We start from the raw sequence: 23,482 nt of genomic DNA, 5'->3' as shown, positions 1-23,482 counted from the left end.
AAATGAAGGTGTAGAACCATCTCAGGGATGATCAGATGAAATGGACAGAGCCTAAGTTAAATATATGAGTGTCACAGCAAAGGGTCTGAATACTTATGACCATGTGATATTTCAGTTTTTCTTTTTTAATAAATCTGCAAAAATGTCAAAAATTCTGTGTTTTTCTGTCAATATGGGGTGCTGTGTGTACATTAATGAGGAAAAAAATGAACTTAAATGATTTTAGCATATGGCTGCAATATAACAGAGTGAAAAATTTAAGGGGGTCTGAATACTTTCCATACCCACTGTATATCAGTCTAGCTCAGTTAGCACACTGTCCTTTGCTTTTGCTAATATCAACTAAGATGAAAGTTTATCAGGTCATTGTACGTAGATGTCTGGATGCTTAGACCCAACTTGTACCTCATACTTTGCTTTTCAGCTGAATCACATTTAATGTCTAAGAAAACCCAGTTTTTTATTTTTTTATTGTGATTATGATTTTTGCCATAACCATACAGTCCTACAAAAGAGGTACAATTTGTAGCTGCAGCTCTTAAATTCAGGCTATTTTAATATTTCTTAAAAGCACTCGGAGCGTGCGCACATACAGACACTGAACATTTTATGTAACAATTTAAGGCTTATGCGTTGCACCTTAAGCACTGATGAGGCATAAAGACATCAGCTTTGAAGACATATTGGGGTATTTACTAAACCTGTTACAAATTACCACCAGAAATGCAAAACATTGTGGTACTGCAATTTTTTCAATTTTATGGTGAATTTACCAACACTGATGATGTAAATGCGCACAGCCACATCTGTTAATTTGATATGTTGTGTTAATATACCTCTGCTTAGGATCTGGTGCCTTCATTGTGCATATGTGGACTGAGAGGAAGCATAGAAGAAAATCCAAGTTTACAGCAAATGAGCATGATTGAAGAAATCAATTTCGGAACTGTAAGTCGAAAGTTGAAAGTCAAATCATCTTTTATTTTACTGTTTAACTGAAGCATGATTTAACCTTAAGGTTTATAAAACACCCAAACCCCCCTGTGACTCCTGAGTAAATATGAACATGCAATTTCATTTTTAGTGCCAAAAAATGAGCTGCAAAACCTTAGTAAATATGCCCTATATTGTTTCTTTGACTAACAAAGCAACAATAAACATCAACAAAAACAAATCATACAGATTCCATCACAGTCAATCAGCAGCATATTTATCACCCTGTTTTGACCTGTAATTACAGTGCTCCCCCAGGATAATCATTGTAATTTCCAAAATGTCAAAACCAGCAGCAATATGCATCATATTTTCACGTTTGGTTAAAATGTAATCAGAGCTGTCTGATAAAAAGGTGATGAATGAGTGATATGGATAAACAAACAGAAACCCTGCTGCAGACATCTCTTCATCTTTCGTGCTGTCTTTTTGTACCTGTCTATGTCTGGTTTTTCCAAGTGCTTTTTTTTTATCCCACCCCATATTTTTCTCTCTCTGTTTGCATGGTTTGTTTGATTCTTATCTATTCTTACTACTATCTGGTGTTTAGGGAAGATAAGCATGCATTTGCATGTTAAATGACCCAAATACCCCAAATTCTCTTCACCGTGAGGATGAATACATATATGTTTGCTGCTAGTCTTTCGATAATTGTGAGGACACACACCGACATAATGTATATCATAGCTTTTTACTCTATCTATAACTAAAATCTTTAGCCTCAAACAGCCCTTGAAGTTGTGAGCAGCAACCAAAATGTCCTCCTGCCAGTTTCAAACTAAAATTTATCCATAGGAATACAGAGAGATGTGTACACAGGTTCACACACACACACACACACACACACACACACACAGCTGCAGTTAGCCCTGCAGGCCTCTGTCTGCTTGCCGCTGACATGGAGTCACCAGGTGCTGACTCCTGCAAAACAAACAAATAAAAGAAAAAACAAAAAACATGGCCTTTCTAACTGCCTTCACATCTACAGCTGGAATGACAGAGAGAGAAATATTATAGGCCCCAGCCAAATAATTTCAAGACAAAATGGATAAACTGGCAAGAAATCATTAAGTCTAATAATAAATTCGATATTTATTTGATCTTGAACATCTAATGCCCATTGATGACAGAAAGCTGACAAGGTAAGAACTAATTTCATGTCACAGGCAAATATACATAATTAAGGAAGATAGACTGAATTTTACTATTTCTGTGCAAATTACATAACTCTGTGATGCATATTTTGAAATAAAGAAGATAAAACCTCAGGTATAAAATCTTAAAACCATAAACAAATCCCATATTTTTGTAAGAAAAGGTGCAATACACTGCTTTCCCTCACTAAAGTTGTAAAAGTTCTGAATAGGGAATTTGCTTTTGTTTAAACTGTTAATTGTGCAAATGCGAAAAGCCCAGAAGTAATTTCAGATAGACGAGGAGGAGCGATGAAATGACTCAGAGAGAGGCAGACAGAAAGATGGACAGTTTGGATGACATCAGTATGAGAGATGTTGCCACCTGCCACCACTTTTCTCCTCTCCTCTTGGAAATGCATCATCAGTCATTAGGCAGGAGCATGACTTGTGGTATCATCATCACTCACACAGACACATGCACACACAAACACATGGAGTATTTTAAGGTATAATTCAGCAGCCTATAATTTGAATTCTCTCTATGCAGCATTTTGCCGAGCTTATAAAACCTCCTGCAGCTAATGGTGTGATGGATCCCTCTATTATCACCCAACACAGGACATGAGAATGGACATAGTGAGGAATGTAATTGGATGGTATTCTAGCTGAGGCAAAAACAGGAAGGTGATCAGGCACAGAACAAGAGCTGTAAAATGATAACTGCATGATAAAGTCTAAAAGCTGTTAGAATGCAAAGGACCTGTCCAATACGTTAAATCCAATGAAACACTGCTCTGTGTACTGCGCATCATTTCATTTTAGAAAAATATCTGAGTTCATACAGGGGGTCAAAAAAGTTATTTACATATTTACAAAAACATTCATTCAAAGTCACATTAATCAGGATATAAAAAAGGACAAACACAAATTTTACTCCAAGAACAAATAAACAAAAATGACAAAGTTTATATATATCAGTTTTTATCAACTACAATATCAGCAGGGCTCTACAGAGTCCATGTCAGTTGTTCAGTCCACCACTTGTTCCACACTTAAAAATCTCAACAACCACTGCATTGTCATAAAAGTTTGTACCGTCCCTAGAAGGTGAAGCCTTTTGGGTGATTCCTGGCTTTTTCGCTAGCCCCAAATTTGAGGTTTACATTTTAGATTTTTGTGAAATGTTTTGTCAACTATATGATGGATTGCTATTAAATTTGGCCAATGTACAGTATGTTCCATGCAGAATAAATCTGAATAAATTTAGCACAGTCATCACCTTTTGACCAAACACTTGCAAAACAAACGTCATTCCCATGAGCCTCAGCTGTGCTTTTGATATAGACCTAATTAGACAATGTCAGCATGGGAACACATTAAAGTAAATTGGTGAACACGGTAAATGTCAGAATGAACACATCACTATTAATTGCATGCTGAATCAGAGTAGGGAATTCTGGCACACCTACTACCAAAATGATTGCAGAGGGGTAAAAGTCAGAAGAATCTCAAAATCTCCAGCAGCACTTATAAAAAGAATAACTTTACTGAGAGACCAACAGGTTTTGGCTTGTGGCCTTCATCAGCATCATCATAAAACACATTACAAAAAATGTGTAATTACTTTGGTGCCGTTTATGATCGGACGAACAGATGTATGTGTTTAAAAGCAGAACCAGAGAATGCCAGCCATTCAGAGCCCACATTTGAACAGTACAATCATTAAGATATATCACATTATCAGTCCCAAAGGAAATTTGGAAGGACTGATGACAAAACCTACTGTAGTTACAGTAACTCAACTAAGATAAAAGACTTGACAGTACAAGTATACAGTGAACAAATATTATTGAACTTCTAAAGAAAATCAATTCTACTACACCGATAAATGACTGTAATGAATTAATAAAATATTTGTTGCGCACTTGCTGTTTTTAATAATATGTCCTGAAAGGTTTACAAGCAATATGACTTTCGTACTGTGTGCATTGTCTTACTGCCTTATATAAGTGCCAGGCCATATGTGCAGTCGGAGGTCACATACTTTATATAACCTACTGTTGAGTACTGTAGCTAAAAGATAAACTGTTAGATTATTGTGTTTGAATGCTTAGATCCTACCCTCTCAAGCAACACAAGACATAAATAATAATATAAGAACTATATTCAGCCTTTCAAATTTCCTATTTTTATTCCAAAATTCCATTGACACAAAATGAAGAAATAAGGTCAACATAGGGTAGGGCATCTTTATAGTCTAGTATATGTGTGATTGCCCCTGAGAAAAGTCTTGGACATGGACTGAGGAAATGTGTGGCACTGTGTGTGGATGTGTTCCTACGCATGGCACAGAGAGTGGAGCTGGTCCCTGTTCATGTGGAATTAAATGTCAGTTTCATTAGAATAAAGAGTCCTATATGGGCTCTAGGGCTGTGCAGCAATGCACAGCAGGACAAGCAAGCATGTGTGCATGTTGAGTCATTGCTTTTGTCTCTCTCCCTCTCTTATCTGCACACACACACACACACACACACACACACAAGATGGGCAGTTGAGTTGGTGACATGTACTCAACTCATATTTGAGTCCCATATAGACTTCTGACTTGATTCATAACTCATCCCTAATCCCTCCGACTCATGAACATTAAGTCTTTCCAAGGTTACTGTATTGTATCAAACATTTCCGTAGGAGGAAAGTTTTGTGTTTTACAGCCCTCTGTAATCCTTTAATGTATCACAGCGTGCGTCTGCCACCTGTTGCATGATGTATGATGTTCAAACAATGCACATGCACAACAAGCTCTGCTGGTGAGGAAGTCAATACCTGATGTCACCCCTCGGCCTTAAAAGCAATATTGCCCCCAATAAAGAATGTGAGAAAAAGCTAAAAGACACCGGGTTGACCACCTCAAACTTCATAAGGCACTTAAAAACTCATCCAGATAAGGCAGTGCAGCAGATAGCAAGGAAGGAATCTTATAAGCCTTTTCCACTGTAGGAACATACTGACCCATAACAGAACATGTACACCTTTATCCAGGTTCTGCTCCAGTGTAAAAGCAAAATGAATTGGATGGCATCAACCCTTCAAAGTTTGGCTGGGTTAGGGGTATGGGAAGCTCCAGGTTACAGCTTGTTAAGTTCCCATGATGAAAGTCTGTTATTAGTTAGCATAACGTGCTAACATCTTTGTTGTAATACTGTATGAGGTGTCTTGGCGTATTATCTTTGTAACACAAAGTTGTTCGGGGTGTTTAATTTTACTGCATGATGTGAGTGTCTGGCAATCAACACTTGTTCATGGTGCATCTGGTTATTTTCTAAACTGAAAACCTGTTAGCATAGAAGAGTAGCTATCAAATGATGCAGTGTTGATAATATTACAGATTAAATTGAGTCAAATCACAGATCTTTATGGTAAAACCCCAAGGTCATGTATCAAAGTTCTGCACTCCAGTTTGACCTGGAGGTACACTATCTTTATTTGGATAAAATTCAAAAGGAGTGAATGCTCTTGAAACAAACATATTAAGTTAGAATCATTAGTGTCTTGAGATGCGACTTGGACTCTCACCATCCAACCCAGAGGCTTCAGACTTGACTCAGATTTGAATTGTGTGACTCATAAACAACTCTGACACACACACACACACACACACACACACACACACCTGAACATTCTGGCTTTACCTTTTTCTGACCTACCTGCAAGGATTTGGTCTGCACAACAAAATCACAAAGCTGTTATGGCCACAGGACATGAACTTTACACTTCAATCTCCCAGACTCTTGCTCACACAACAAAAAGCCATGTACACACATACACACACACACACAAACACAATGAAGCTTGCTTTCGTTCCTCATGGGGATTTACATTGACTTACTCTCGTTTCCTGTAGACGTCGCCTAACCTCACTCTTACCCTAAACTTAAAACAAGTCATTACTCTAAAATTCACAGATTTACATGGTCATCATGAGGAAGACCAGAGCCAACATTGTGAGTGTGAAAACACGTGCATGTCCCCACAGTGTGAGTAGTAACACCACATCAGCCGGTCAAGCTGTTCAGTAGGTAGTCAGTATATCTCAGAGGCTGTTTACACTAAATTATACCAAAACAGTTTGTACAGATAATTAAAAGTAAACTGAGGAAGTGAGTGAACTTCATTTTGGACTTATGAATTTGTCTAGGACCATGAAGAAAACTTTAAAACAATTTAAATTTAGCACAAATTCAGGTACTGTACATCTATCAGAGCAGCTCCTACAGTACGTTTTATCACATATGCCTTACTATGCCTCCCAATTAGTACTCATGTCTATAAAATCATGAACAGTTTATCAGTTACAAATGACTGTGGTGTGTGCTGAAAAATAAGGTCGTTTTTCTATATTTACTGACGATGCTTTCACTCTTATATTTTTGGTTTGCACTCCACTGTTTCCTTTGGCCATATCTATGATTATTTAGTCACAATTTCACACGGATTCTGCAGGTTAAGTTAAATTTGTGCGCATTCACAAACTATCCTCTTGTTTTAGGGAGAGGCTCCCAGGTTTTATCATTCTGAAGTTACGATGGGTGCAAAGATAATCTGGAGGCACCCAAGATTAAACATTAAATGGCTGGAAATGAGCACGCCATGGGCTCTTTAACACACCTGCGGCTGTGAGCATTCACATCATCAGTGTTGGTAAATACGTCGCTAAACAAAAGAAAACTGCAATGCTGTAATATTTTCACACCTGACAGTAATTTGCAACAGGTTTAGGAAGTATCCTCCTTAGTGTCTGCACTCATTTCTTTTAATGTGTGTGTTGAAATAAGAGTATTAGTTACATTATATAAAGTGATTAGGTTTTTTTTATCTTTCTTTCTATCTGACATGATATAGTTTCACACTATACATAAACCATTAACAGCAGAAAAAAAAAAAATCTGTGTTGCCTGGAACAAGGATCCATCTATTTACAGAACAGGCATAATCTACATGCTTCAACTCCTGAGCATCATTAAATTAATACATGACAGCAATACAAAACACAATAAGACCAAAGGAGATGTCTGGTCAATAGAGCAGATATGCTATTGACACCTACATACATAATATCCAGTACTGCATCTGACCTACTCAAAGCAAATACAGAGAGAAACAGTGATAATATAGTAAAGCAAAAAATGTTTGTACAATGCAAGTATGAAAACTGCAGAGGAGAGAGAGATGTGTTGAACAGTAAATAAATAAATAAAAGGACAACGAAACAGACAATGAAAATGAGCAAAAGACAAAGACAGAAGGGAAAAATGAAAAATAATAAATCACTGAACTATTCTGTGGCAGCAACAGGGTAGTGAACACCATTTATTAGCTTTCTCTGGTTTCCTGTCTTTTTCTTGCTCTCTCTCTCTGTCATTCCCTCCAGTCTTTCTATTTTCCTCACTCCCTCTGCACTGCTTTCACCCACCCCCACCACTGATAGTCCCATCTCTCTCCACTTAACACTAACAATTCCATTAAGTTCAACAAAACAACTCATTCGCATTTGTTTCACTCAACTTGCCTTGCCAACTACAAGGGAAGCTGAGGGAAACAGCCGAGGGTCTGTCCATATTGGCATGGATTCTGTTATCGGACAGGACCTTTCAGCTTGAAAATAAGTGGCAAATTATACTGGCACATTAGTCATTTTACTGATGACCAGTCTTACAACAATGGCACTCTCTTTTTCTCATATATGGCCTTGATAATCTACTGTCCCAAGCCATGATTAGCAGCAGCCAACTTCCCATAGTCAACCGTTCATGTCCAGTGCTTCGATGTACAAGTACTGTGTCCCAGAATACAGCTAGAAAGACAAATGATGGGAATCTTAAATGATCTGAATCTGTCAAGACATTTTAACTCATTGAGCTGTAAAACCACTGGTAAGACACAAGCGCAGTGACCTGCTTGCCTTTGTTACTGTGTGCTCTGAAAACTGCAGGAGAATGAGTTATATTTCATTGTTTATACAAAAAAAACAAACAAAAAATAACCAAAAAAAAAAAAAAAAGATGTGATACAGTATGAGAAGCCAGTCAGTTTTGAAGAAAAACTTTTACAGTAAGTCAAGTCAATGTATTTAGGGACATTTAAAAACTAGAAAAATTGACCAAAGTGCAGTACAACAATAAAATAAATAGAAAAATAAAAATAACAAACAAGACTTCACAAAGAACAAATAAAAGCAAAAAGAATATCTCATGCAGGTTTAAAAGCAGAGGAGAAAATGAGTTTTTAGTTGACACAACCCTTCAAATAGCCTTAAAAAGTTGTGTACAGCAATATATAATTGCCATTATTACATGTTTATATACTGATTATAAAATAACAGGGGACAGCAGCAACTTATGTTCACTTGCTGGGAAGAATAACATTGTTAATGTCACAGTACTTTTCTCATCTTTACAAGATTTGGTGCTCTATTACTTACTGCTTGTTTTTGCATCTTTATAATGGCAAAAAATATATATTAAACAAGCACGGCATGCCCCTAAAAAGCACTGAAGGCTTGAGCTGCACAGCCAGTCAAAACAAAAAAAGACAGCAGGAGGAAATGTTTCCCATTGGCTGGCACTTACCACTAATGTTAAAAAAATAATAAATTACCCTCTGCATGACATTTGGTGCCTGTGAGTGTTTCTTTCTTGTAAATGTTGTGTTGCATGCCAACATTTCACAGTGTGAACAGATGTTAGTCAGTAATGCCCTGGATTTACACACACCAGTCAGGCATAGGGTCCTCAGCTCTGAGGAGGATATTTGGAATAATAACACAGACACAAACACAAAACTACAGGTTATAAGGTAGCATTTGCTCTCGAGTTCACATTCACCCTGACAGGCTTGTAGCAGGATAATGGACACACTACTGGGTGAATTGAATGGTTGCAGCTTAAAACCCACCGGAAACCACGTCTGAAAGAACATAGTAGGTCATGAAAGGCAAAACATAACTTTAGAAGGATAAAATCAGAGTGTGAGGATCATGAAATGTCAGAAAATGCTACATAAAAACTGTTTGTTTATTTAAATGCCTCCCATTTTTCTTCCATTCCACCTACCTCATGTACCTTCCTTCATTTTTACACTGTACTTTATTATAACACCTCACTCAGAGCTAGACACCTCCACTCTATATTTAGCTGCTGCCTGTCACTGAGGCCCTGATGAAGGAGAGGAAAATGAGTGGTGATGTTGGAGACCATGGGAAAGGTTAACGCTGTCTCTTTGAATAGCTTCAGACTCTCCCCTAATCATTCAGCTATAGTGCAAACAATAAGATCTATATTCAGGCTAAAATAAATTAAATGTAAGCCCCTGTTAAAATCTACATAAAAGAACAAAAAATAAAATAAAAATAAAAATGAGCAAATTCAAGTTGTCATGTCTATAACCATAAGCACAAAATGAAACATTTTAAATGACCTGCACTGGCAAATTTTAGCATGCACAGGGATGGATGTGGACTCGGTGCCATATAGTGAGCTGTCAGCAGACCAAAGCAACAAAAAATAAAAACTGTATATCCATCCATCCATTATCTATACCGCTTATCCTGAAGAGGGTTGCAGGATGACTAGAGCCAATCCCATCTGACAGTGGACGGGAAGCAGGGTCCACCCCAGACAGGTCGCCAGTCCAGTCTAGAAAACCCATGAAACCTCGATCGAGTCAGACACTCACATCTTACCTTTCAGAGCAATTTCATTTGAAAATATACACTGACCTGTCCAAAATGATTCATGATTGGGGTGGTTTTTGTACCCACATGGCTTGACATCACTTTAATATGCTAAACACACCCTAGAGTCAAGAGTAACAAGAGCAGAGCAGTTTGAAAGATGAGCTGATCCTTTAGAAAAATCAGCAGAAATACTTAGATATTTGGAAGGCTGATTGTAATTATTTATACTGCCTCAGTGTTATCTGCTTTGTTTAGAGCCAACTAATCTAAGAGCAAAGTTATGAACTTATTTAACATTTCTGAACTTAAAACATATATTAACTTAAACCACTGTGGGTGATAAAACAATCTGTGGATTATCAGCCAGTTGTACATACACTAAAGTCTGTCTGGATATCTGAAAGAGCCAGCACCATCATATACTGTATTGAAAGTTACAATAAGGCATTCAATAGACACAGCTGGCAGAGGTATTATGTATGACTAAGGTGACAATAGCAAACGTTATTTTTATTAGTCTCATTTGTTTTGTTCTGCTGAATTAATTTCAAGATTGCAGAAACAAAAAAAAAAGTTTTTATTTGTTCTATGAGTATCTGACAAATGATGTAAATATATAATGTTATTTATTTCTGTAATCAGATATTCATTGGTTGTAAGCATAGTTTCACATCATGGAGGAATTTACACAAGGATTATTCACAACACATTGTATTTTTTTTTTAATGCTGGTCCTTGAGTTATTTTTAAATCACTATTAAGGTATATTAAGCAATGAACTTCAACACACACTCTGGAAAGAAGCCTTTAAACTGCCAAAGTAAAGTCTCGTATGAGACTCAGCTGGAGCTGTTTGTGTCTCCCCTCAGGGTTGGGTACTTATGCTAAAAGCTGCCTGAGGGTGTCAGAGAGAACTTTTATGGCTACTTGACATGATCCACAGCAAAATCCATGCAAAACACAAAAACACACATTTACACACAAAGGTAAACTTGCAATCACACACAGTCCGAAAATGTTATGAAGCGTAAATAATTTATCCCAGTTTACCAACAAACTTTACTTTTACAAAGTGACTAGGTTTGGAACCAGATATACAACAAAGTCAGATGAGACTAATAGACATTTTCTGGAGAATTTGCAAGATGCAAGTATCTGCTGCTGCTGCTTCAAGCATTTCTGTGACACATGGTTCAGTTCTTAAGGTGATCCTTGGATCAGGTTCTAGGTTCATTGGAGATCCAGAGATTTTCTTGAAATGATCCCAAGTTCATCCATTCACAAATACAGATATATAAATAACCTATTATTATGCTTCACACATACTTTCAAATCTTCAATATGAAAGGTCTGGAAATCAAGCTAGCACTAGCATCACCACATACAGTACATTCAAGGTTTGAGCCGTTACCATAAAAATCTAAATTTGCATGCTAGTCACATACATCCCTCCTTTATTCATCTCTCCCTCCCTCATCTTTACTCCCTATTGCTGTTAAGAGCTCTCTTTTCCCTCATCAAAAAATAATTCAGCAATAAATAATGAGTCAGACCTTTAATTGTGGAACAAAATGAAGCATTTTGAAGAGTTTGAGGCTGTGGCTAATATGCTAATTCACGCTGTAATTTGAGAAAAACAGTTAAGTGTAATAGTATGGCTTGACCCAGGTTTTTGTTGCAAAGAAAAGACTAAGAGGCCTCTGTTGTGTAGCTAACACAAAACAATAAACATCACCTCACTGTCTGCACATCTGTGCAGCTTGAAAGCGTTACATATGCAATACCGTTAAAGTGCTCCTGCCTCTCCAAGTATTTTTGCTTGCTTGTTGCCTACAATAACTGAGATGCACCCTGCAGTTTTGAACATGGTAACTACACAATATAATACTTCACACTGTTTCTCTAAAACCCTTTCAAACATGCACAACTTTCCATGAATCTGATGGCATCTGAACCTGTCAGATGACATGGAGCCACCAACGTTTTATTGCAAAGTTGGAAACTTAATTTAATTTAACTTTAATTTTCACCAAGATGTTTTATATATATACACACATATATATATAAAACACCAAGCCCCAACCTCCATATGGCCAAGGAGGACATGAGCTCTCTTCACTGCCAACTCTGAGCTACAACAAAATTATAATGTAGCCGTCTCTGACTGCACACAGCTAACGAGAAAAGGAGAAAAGAAGAAGAGAGATGAGCAGATAATCTCTCCTCTCTACCCTCTGTGCCCAGAACGAGGAAACTGAGAGGGTGAGGACCTCTGCTGGGACAAGCATGGATGAGATGTGGCAAAGAAAAGTCAGTCAGCTTAAAAAAAAAAAAAACTCCTCAGTGAAAAAGGACAAGCTGCTCACCAGGGAAACTCAAAACTAATGCTCACATAGACAATTTGAATGAGCTGAGTGCTGTGCAGACAGCTCTGGGGCAGAGCACACTGAGAGCAGACGCCCTGGAACAACAACTGACAAAGCTGCTGGCTGAAAAAGAGGAGAGTCACCAGAAAGAGCTCAGTCAGAAAGAAGCTGAAGGCGCTCTCAGGAAAAGAGGAAAACTGCAGGAACCAGCTGGCTCAGACAAAGAAATTGTTTTTACAGAGGCAAGAGAAGAAGCTCTGGGAGAAAGTGGAAGGTTGGAAAAAGCAGCTGTTTGACAAAGAGAGCCTCCACAATGAGCTGCTGGCCAAAGAGAAGTCATGTGCCCACATGGAGGCAGAGATGGAAGGATGAGATCCAGCACCTCTAGAATGAGCTCCATGACAAAGTGGACAAGCCCAGAAATGTGTAGCAGGTAGAAGACGAGAGTATGGCAGTGTGGGAGAGAGGAGATGGAGCTGAAAGACGTGCTGCTGGCCAAAGAGAAGTTATGAATCCACATGGAGGCAGAGATGGAAGGATGAGATCCAATGCCTCACAGAGGAAAACATCCAGCTTCAGGTATGCAGCCTTGGCTGAATGTTTTAATTCTAAGTATTTCACATGACTTCAGACCTTTGGAAGTGAGATTTAAAAAATACTGTCTCTCTCTTTTCAGCAGTTCACAACAGAATAGAAGCAAAAGAAGAACCTCTGACGCTGAAGTTTGAAAACATAAAAACAACCCAGCCCACTTTTTTCCCTAACCCCATCTCCCCTTCCTACCCCTACCCTACAGTGTTTGTTTGTTGTGTCCTGATGGTTTCCTTTTCTCTCTCCTCTATCCATTCACCCCAACCGATTGAGGCACTATGGCGGCCCACCGAGAGCCTGGGTCTGTCAGAGGTTTCTTCCATTAAATGGAGTTTTTCCTCAAGGGGGATTTGTTGGGTTTTCTCTATGTACAGATGATTTTTGCTGTGAACTGGCACTAAAACTAATTTGAATGTACTTTTATATTTTTCAATAAGCTATTTAAAAAGTTTGTCATAGCCTGATTTTAAAATGAGAAAAAATATAGCTTAAAATAAAATGAATAGGAGTGCTGACAGAACAGGTTTTGGTTTCATATTTTCTGTCCCATTCAGGGGAGATTATCCAAAGGCACTTGCATAAAATCATGTACGATCATGTACACTTATGTGGGTGAAGGTGTGTATTATCACACCCACTTTGGTAACCTGGTTGATAGGAGAAATCAGGCTAAGCAGTTAATAGGGGAATGCATTTGCATGCATTGTAATAACCTGGTTATGGTAAATCCACAGATGAGGCAGATCAGATTTCTCCTCCATCCTTGACTTCTTTTTGGCATGATAGATAGTGGTAGATAGATAGACACACTGTGTCTGTGTCAAAACAGACTGACAAGAGAGAAAGAGGCGGGCAGACAGAAGGGAACTCCTTTTCACAGCTCAAACTGTCTGATTCTAACACAAACTCAAAGGTTCAGCGACTGTGTCTGTGTCAAAACAGACTGACAGTGCAGTGAGAGAAAGAGGCGGGCAGACAGAATGGAATCTGATTTATTAGACTTTCAGATCACTTTGCGTCAGTTTCACTTTTAGTCAGACTTAAGGCAGCCCTCACCGACTGTCCTGTGTGCCAGTGCATTATGTGAGAGTGTGCACGTTTGTGTTTTTGTGAAGTGTCAGCACCTGCCCGTTGCTTCAAGTTTACACATACAGTATATTTTTGTGTGTCTGTGTGTGTGTAGACATGCAACAAACTCACATATATCCAAACTTAATTTGTACAGTTATGTGCACACAGTCTTATGTATGTTTGATGAAGAAAGGGACATTGCGACCTCCCAAAACCCCACATACAAACACACAATCTATTTTTACCTGACAGTGTTTAAGGACACACACACACACACACACACACACACATATAAGCATATCCTTTCCACACAATAGTGTGAATGGTACAGTATGTTACCTGATAAACACCTTACAACCCCCATATCCACAAATGCACTTACATACAAACAGAGAAAAGGGTTCAGATGTTACCTGATGCTGCTCATGCTGCCCGTCTCTGATCCCAGCTTGCATCTCTCCAGCTGTGTGGCGACAATCTGACGCTCAGCCTCAAGTTCCCTGGTTAAGCGTTCAAACTGAAGCTCCTGAAGAGAGAGATAAAGACAGTGTGTGTGTGTGGTTACACAGGGCAAGAGGACTGTGGTTCTGCAGAGAATCTCTGATGTATGAAAGTTTAGAACGGATGCTAAAGTTCCCGTCTTTACTTCAGTAATATCAAAGTTTAAATTACATTTACTTTTTTCCTTCCCATCTGACTGGTCATCAGTGGGAGAAGGGTGAGGTATAGTAACCTCTTCAAGCCACCTGACAAAACTGGATTATTTGACTGTAGATAATGGGCTGCTCTGAAACAGAAGTGAAACGCTGTCCAGGAAACAGCTTAGGGATGTGACAGATAAAACGAAGTGTCATCATTAACACGACTATGGTTGACAGGTAAGAAGAGGCACGAGGCATAGAGACTAGTTGAAAGTGCTCAAAAAAGCTTTTAATTGTGTCTTTCTGTGTGGTTGTCACTGCAGTAGTTGAAGGACTTCTCCTGAAACTGGGTTAGAGACAGTAAATCGAAAGAACAAGAATGTGGAATTCATTCAAGAAATAAGTCATTTTCCTGTTTGCTTCAGCAATGCCGCTTTCACTTTTAAAAGTGACAATCTTAAAAAAGTAAAAAAAGAAAAATGGAAACAAGAATGTATGATTTTCTTCTACAGGGTAGCTGTGAATACAAGTCCTGCACTAACAAAATGATGACGCATTTACTGACTGGGTGATCTCACTTTATTGAAAGTCACATTTTAAGTAATGGTGTTTGGCACCTGATGCAAAAATACTTGGGATTTTGAGGTTAAATTACTTCACACACTGCATAGAGAATTAGATGTAAAGGGGAAGAACAACACAAACTAAAGATGAATCCCAATGACAACAGGCTGTGTCATAAATGTTTTCGTTTTATAAACTACTGAGTAGATGTGATGCAGACCATTTTAATTGGAACCTAATGTAGATGTGTATGCTTTTATTTCCTGTAACGTGCATCTGTCAGACTGTATGCAGTGTTAAATGATTTTATGTGGCACTTTAGTCTGGTGGGTTGCGGGTTCCTGTCAATTTATACAAATGTGAACACTCACTATTGGAAGCTGCTTGCTTTAAGGGTGCATAGATGGTACAGCAGACTCTAGGGGAAGCATGAGCATGTGCTTCTGACTACCTCTGAATGCATCACTCTTAATCCAACCTTGCTTGTGTGTGCGCTGCTGCATTAGTGGCTTACTGAGAGTTTCATATCAGTCATCTAGCTATAAGCCAGAAAGATTAAATTTCACACCAGAAATCAGTGTGTGCATCATATGTGTGGTACTGTGTGCAAGATTGACAGAGAGCATGTGAGAAAGACGTAGGGAGAGTGTATGCTCATTTGATTGGTTTTCTCAAAGCCAGTTGAAGCTCTGAATGAGTTGATTCCCAGTCACTATCTCCACTCTCGAATTTCAATCCTCTCTCCTCCCCAATACTACAGAGCACAATGGAATTAATCTCTTTCACCTCTTTTTCCCCACACGCACTTACAGGAACCACTCAGTCTTTCTTCCATCTACCTCACATTAATGTTCTTGCTTTCTTCTTTTTCTCCATTCATTTTTGTCCCTCATTCTCGCACACGTACACAAAAATGCACTTAAGTGTTCAAAGCTGACCACCAAATCATAAAGCTGTGTAGCACTAGTAAAAGCAGTACCTTGATTTCACAGTAGTAAATTCCTTTATCTGTGAAACATTACCACTTACTGTATGCCCATGTGATGCAAGTTCACACGGTTGTACTGTTACACTACTAGCCAGGCACATTTACAAGGTGCTTTCTTTCTACTCCTCTCTAGATCTTCATTAAGTCAGGTTCTCTTCACCTACCTCCTGTCACTAACTCCTTTTTAGCTTCTCCTTTCTCTACCTGTGACAAGATAAATCTCATATGTGGGAACAGCAAAGTAGCAGGTTCAGTCACCTCTGTGATTTGCAAAGTGAGAACCCTCTGGACCCATAATTCTAAATTACAGCAAGGTGTCTCATGTCAAAGCCCTGCTCTGTCCCCACTGCAGACTGCTTTGTCACCTTGTTTACCACAGCTGTTTTAAATCCTCAAGGTGTAAAAATGCAAATCCCTATGCCTTACGTAGCATTATGCTAAGTGATGATATATAATGCCTCAATGGCAAAGTCTTTCAAATGCCATTTAAATTAGCATGGTAAACGCCTGTATACCAAAACAAACGGGAGATCTGACAGTATTGTACCTCGGTGAAATGTGTTCATTTATGTACAATCCTCAAATACAGCGCTTGTTCAAATCTCTTAGCCCATAGAAGTGCTATGTTGTTGTATGTTATGATAAATGATGCTGCTGACAAATACCTTCAAAGCACATTCATGGATTGGCTAAGTCATAGTACCAACGTTTCCTACCAGATGAGTGAGTTTAACTGACTTGTCAAACTACATACATTTTGACTGGCTGAAGCAGGACAGTAATGAGCAGATCTGAAGCTATCCTAACTACTGTGTGAACAGAGGATGATTTATAGTTTAGGAGCTCTCTGTACTGCAGTTTTTGTTTTATCTACAGTAATGTTAAAGGATCCATTAAAGAACTTTTTTAGACACACACACAATTTGTGAACAACAGTATGTTCAGACAGAAACAGCTGTGTAAAACACTTCCAGAACAATCATTAGAACTTAGCGCTGATATTTTAAAAAAGCAAGTACTACACAAAAAACTTTAATGATTTAGAAAACATACTTTTTAAGTATTTTTTTTCCATAGCACACATATGCATAATCACAAAATGAAAAAGGTGTTGGATCCCACTGTGCTTGTGCTGAGTGTGTGTGTGTGTCACTGCTTCCCTCTCAGAAATGAATAGGGTACAGAAAGCAGCACACAGTCACAAAGGTCTCTATGGCAACTGTAGAGCCCTTTCCACCTCATAGCATTAGAAATTTGGTCTGGACTTCTTCCACACAAAATCTGTGCCCTTTCACATACCTGCGGTCTTCTCACTGAGGTGTCTATATGTACTGTATTTGAGTGTTTCTCCTACAAGAAAAAAAACAGAGGGTGGGGGCTAGGGGTAATGTTTTCAAAGTGAAAGAATGTATTTTATGCCTATGGCACAGTTTTGTCATAATGTTCTTTAAAATAACACAACCAGCAGTGGTGGCAACTACGCAAACATGCTTTTTTCTGGTTACTGGGACAGTTTTTGGAACATATCAGCATCATTTTAGTTATGTTGCAATAGTTTGGTCTTACAGCATTTTGCAGTGCTCCTTAGATGTCAACGTCAGTATCAGATAAAGAAAACAATTTACCAACACCTGCAGGAAAGCGATCAATCTCCATTTTAGAGAGCAATATTTACTTGACTGTCCCCAATTTCAGTTTAACCTCAGCAGTATTTTTCCGTTTTATTCTCAGAAACATTTCATTTGGCAGTTAATGCTAATTAGACAGCTGCAAAGCAACAAAAACAATGTAACAGCTTTCTCTCTGCACTCTATACTTTTCCAACTCACAGCTGCACTTGAAATTTAGTTTGGACAAAAAGGGGAGAAAATAAGACAGTATAAACATACATTGACCTGCTAAGGCAATTTCAAATGCAGATACAGTATTAACTTCTTGTTGTATATGGGCATTTATCATACACGCTAGCTAAAGTATATACAGATATGCACTTGCACTCATGGCTATGTGCATGCATGTTCAACCGCTTGGCTTCAGTGTCCCTTTAGGAAGGCATTAGAACCTAATTCGCTGGTCATACATACAGTTTCAGAAAGCTGGACCAGCAACTTATTCATTGTGAATGCGACATGGATCGTGGCCCTACGCCCCCTGCTGAGCTTGAACGATTCACATAGCAATCAGCTACACTAAAGGGGAAAGCTGAAAAAGGCTCAACATTACACAAATATCTTCTGACACAGTGCAAGCAACAGTTAGGCAAGAGCCAAACCAAAGCACAAACTTGGTACTATTCCACCTGACTGGTGAAGGAACTTTAACCTTTTTAAGTGTAAATACAACAAAGGAAAAGCCAACTGTCGGGGCTTCAGCTTTTGGATTCTCCACAATGCCTGACATGAAACAAATTGCTGCCATTGTTTGTGTGTCTGGCAGCAGCCAATACGCTATAAGTCAACTCGGAGCAGAGCATGTAAATTATGTGCTCAGCACAACAAAACCCCCAGAACTAGAAACTCCAACTGAGAGTCCAGGGACTGGCAACTACTTTGTATCCATATGTGTAATGCACCATGATCGTTCCAGAGGCACAATACAGAGATGACCTCCCTGTGGAAGAGGGCAAAAGGAGAATGGAGAGGAAATTCCCCAAATGGGATGCAGAGAACATCACATCGTTTAATAGCATACTCACTTAGCCAGCATTATTTAGAATAAAAGCATAACCAAACTACACAGAAGAAAAATAAAATAGCTAAATCCATAAAGTCCAAGTTTAACTTTGTAGAAATGAAACTTCTGTTAAGAGCTTTTCATAATGTTTGGTTCTGTATGAGAGAATAAAATAACACCTCAGGCAATTCTTACTGCAGGGCAGGGAATATTGTACATTACAACACACAGCTAATGAATTCAAGACCAAGAACACTTCCAGGACTCAGCCTTTTAAAGTTGTCTTTGTGAATTCCACTTATTTTATTTACTGCCAGGTTTTTGTACATAAAAAGTGTAATAAACATAATTTATTTTGTTTGAACTCTGGAGGGGCTGCCCAAATATAGCAGGCTACCTTTGGTATGGTATATATACCAGCCATGGCCTAATTCTGTTGAAGGATATTTCCCAGTTACGCTTAACCAGTGAAACTCAGAGAGACGAGGTGGTCCAAGTGCTCAGGTATCTTGCACCTCCAATACTGCGCACAGGCAGATGAAGAATGTAAGACCCCGAACCCAACAGGCCTGTACATTATATCTGGTTTGGGCTAACCCCATTCTACACAGGCATGTCAAACCGTAGCGTCACCTGATATGTCAGCTTTACAGCTGAGCGTAGCAGTAGTCAAAACATGGAGAAAATCAATGTGTGTGAGTGTTGATTAAGTGGTGTGTATCTAAGAACATACAGGACATTCAGGGACATGTCCGGATATTAGGCCTAAGAAGATATTATGATTAAGATTACGGCTAAACATATCATACAGTAGCCACTTTCTATCTAGTTATCCTTGAACATAAACAACCTGGAGTAACTCATGGAAATGAGTAAGCATTTAACAGCCTGAGCTAGACATCCTGTCTACACTAAAGACATTTCTAATACATTAAGTATCTATCCAATATCTATCTGACTAAAAAAATACCTAACACTGTATAACCACTGTTACTGTAACAACTAACATCAGTATAGGTCTCCAATTAAGCTAAAGTTCTATCTTGCCCCCATGAAGACACTGACTGTTGTATGTATGTGATTTTCTCTAAGAGTCCAGATATAAGACCCAATAATTATAAAGTGCCTCGTGGGCAGCTATTAACAGTGCTGTCTTTTTGGATGGGAGACAAAAGAGTATCAAACAGAGCTATGACCTTCTAGCTGAGAAGTACTCTCTCGCTCGCTGTTTCATACTTTCTCTCCCCTTCCTCAGTCAGTGAAGAGGGATGAAAACAACTGATATGAGATGAGTGGAATAAAGGAGTGGGGCAGGGAAGTGTGAGTGGGAGCTGGTGAAAAGGTCACGTTCACTCCTATGCATGTTAAATTTCTCCACAAAGCAGTAATCACCTCTGTTACTCCTTTCTAAACTCACAGCTGAGAGATCCCTCATATCTTGTCTTAACACTTCACTGTTACCTGCCATAGGGCATACTCTATGTGTGTGTGTGTGTGTTCTTGTACTTCTATCTTTGTGGGAATTAATACCGACTTTTAGACTACTGATTTTTATGTTTCGTCACTTGAGGGACAGTTCCCATTCATTGCCACTTTGATCATATTGTATTTTAATAGGTTATTGTTTCCTTTTCTTTCTATTGGGTATAAAAACACTGCTCACTAAAGTAATTACCAAGATCTGGGAAAATAACAACAAACAACCTCAATCAGTCAAATAATCAAACAAGTCAATATCCATATCCTACATGGAACTGAAGCAGAAAATGATGCAATATGAATTCATCCTTACTGGACCAGGCACTTTATAATTTATGCTTCTCATTCACCCACTGATGTTAGAGCTGCCATGAAAGGTGCTGGACTGCCCACCTGCTGCAACTTGAGGTTCAGTGTCTTGCCTAGGGAGACTTCAATGTTAGAACAGAGGAGCCGGGGGTAACGAACCACCAACCCTGCAATTAGTGGACATCTCGTTCTACCTCCTGAGCCACAGCAACATTCATGCTTGTTATCTCAAATAACAAGATAAAATTCAAGTTTTAATCAACAAGATTACAGCCGAGGACAGTCTCACAACAGAATATTACACATCTTGGCCTGGCTTCATTCTGGCATCAGCTTTGCTCACTAACACCTATGCTTTTTTCCCCATAACACAATCTATTATTGTTGTACACCATGGATACTAGGTCTTACCATCACACTGATGATAGGCCTTCTCTGTGTCAGCCTGCTTATAACAAAATTTTATTTACATTAGCAACAATACCTGAAGGGTGCTCTTTAATGTAATTATGGGTACTGTATGACAATAATGCCACCAACAGCACATCAGTATTGATAACAACAGTATGCACATCCCCCTACAGGGTTATGGCTCAAAAACAATACAAAGAAACTACACAAGCAAACAAAAACAACTAAACAAACTCTACTCTACTGCTGATACTACTACTAATAATAATCTCATTAATTTAAAAAATAAAGATGGGTCTTTTGTGTTTGCTTGTCCTCTCTGTTTAGCATTACTGTTTCCATATATCTGAGCTTTGTGCTTTTTCTTTATGGTTCTATGACTTTTTCTTAAAACATGGCAAAAAATAAAATATCTTTTGTGATGCCACCTAACCTGCAATGCTGGACATGTAATTTCACATCCAAAAGAAAAAAAAAAGTAAAAGTACATGGAAAATAATTCAATCTGACATTTCACAGAAAATTATTCTAGCAGTACTTTAAACAATTTCTAAGAATTTAATTCTTAGGATGAACACTTGGTACAACAATGCTACTTGAATAAAGCCTCAGAGTCAACCAAATGAGAGTGAATCAGTCAGACTTGGAACATTAACTGTCACATTTGAATCGGTTTCTAGAAGTTATTTTGATGCCTGTATGCTCCCCTTGCAAAAGAGATCACATCCTAAGGTGACAAGGGTTTTTGTAAAGACAACAGACATCACAGAATTTAAGAGAAAATGCACCTTAAAACTTGCCAACTTAGAGTATTCCTTTACTTTCCACAGCTGAGCTCATTGGGGATGCAAGCAAATGTCCCACTAATACAGGGAATGATGATGAAAGACTGAATGACATTAAGATAGAAGTGCTGAAGCTACTCCACTGGGAACTGTCTAAGTATTATTTTATGGAAAAAGCAGCATTACCCAAGTAAAAATTGCAGTAATACAAAGAAATGAAGTGCTTTTCAATGTCACAGCAATAATACATTCTCACATTCTCTCAAGGCATTTCAGATGTAGTTCTGTTGTCAATACGGTGACTTTTGGGGTTTTCTGCTCCTAAGGTTCTCTGGTTTCTGATTTTTGATGACCTACATTTACGGTCATTTTGCAAGAAACCCCTGTCAATTTAATTTTGAGGCATATTTGATTAACCAAGTCAAGTGACTGTTTTACAAAACAGCCTTACAGAACAAATTTGACTGTACATGGCTCAATAGGTGCTTTCAAAACAAACAGTTCTAGGTCAAAGTGTTTATTTGTCATATGCACAGTTAGGAAATGTGTTTCCCTGTACAATGAAATTCTTACTTGGCCGTCCACATGAATGCCACACAATACAAGTGAAATATAAAGTAGATAAATAAGTAACACAAAATCTAAGGCACTTTAAGCAGCAAATGCAGTGATATAATAAAAATACATAAGAATATAATAAGAGAATGTATGGTACATGGGAGCAGCATGTGCAGTAGTCAACAGTCAATGTGCAATTATGCATGTGCAAACTGAGAATGTAAACAGTGCAGGTCAACAGTACATGATGTATTTCCTGGTAATAAACTCCTCAGCTGTTTAGGAGTCTGATGGCAGAGGGAAAGAAAGAGTTTTTCAGTCTATAAGTCCTGCATTTCACACTTCTGAACCTCTGGCCAGAGAGTAGGGAGGCGAACAGTCTGTGCTGGGGGTGGGTGGGATCTTTGAGAATGGAGGCAGCTTTCCTATGCACCCTGCGGTGATAAATGCTCTGCAGAGAGGGCAGTGGAGTCCTAGTGATCTTCTCCACAGTCTTTATCACTCTCTGCAGGTGCTTGCGGTCCATAGCAGTAGTGCTGCCATACCAGACAGTGATGCAGCTGGTCAAGATGCTCTCAATGATGCAGCTGTAGAAGTTGCAAAGGATCCTAGGTGACATGCCAAACCTCCTCAGCCTCCTCAGGAAGTACAGCCACTGCTGGGCCTTCTTGACCAGCTGTGTGGTCTAGGGACTTAGTTCTAGGGACTGCCTCACTAGGGAGCTCCCCCAAGAACTACACACCTTCACATGCTTTTTCTGTTTGCATTTGCGCCAACAGTAGGAACGCTGAAGTAACATAAAGCTAAAAGCTGGCCAACTGTTAGTCATTAACCAATTAGCTCATAACTGTTAATACATAGTGATGTTGCATGAAGTATTTTCTTTATATGTTGCCTATTATCATTCTCAGTTCTTCTGGTGTGGACACACAAAAAAGGATTACTTTATCCAATAGTTCTATGAACTATGAAAAAGTTCCTCCAGTTTGAAAGTGCCTATTGTGGAACAAGTCCTCTAACCTAAATGACCATTGGTCCCCACCCTCTGAATCGACCCACAGGAGTGTGTCCCGAATTAATACACCTACGTCAGTGGTGCACCAAACCTTAGACATCGTAGTTACAATAATAAACCTGCAGTTAATTGTATGCAAAGGTTACAAAGACTACTAGGTTTAGGGA

General features: G+C 38.7%; 1 protein-coding gene across 1 annotated transcript in view; it reads right to left on the bottom strand.

Annotated features, from left to right (window-relative positions):
* Positions 1–23,482, bottom strand: part of ctnnd2a (catenin (cadherin-associated protein), delta 2a) — a 228,182-nt gene that overhangs the window by 153,422 nt on the left and 51,278 nt on the right. The window contains exon 4 of the mRNA XM_020606459.1: positions 14,306–14,418. Coding sequence (XP_020462115.1) covers positions 14,306–14,418 — 113 coding nt within the window. The remainder of the gene's footprint in view (positions 1–14,305; positions 14,419–23,482) is intronic.

This window comes from Monopterus albus, unplaced genomic scaffold (genome assembly GCF_001952655.1).
Source record: "Monopterus albus unplaced genomic scaffold, M_albus_1.0 scaffold78.1, whole genome shotgun sequence".
Lineage (NCBI taxonomy): Eukaryota > Metazoa > Chordata > Actinopteri > Synbranchiformes > Synbranchidae > Monopterus > Monopterus albus.
The sequence above is the reverse complement of the archived record's forward strand: the minus strand, read 5'-3'. Positions and strand labels throughout refer to the sequence as shown.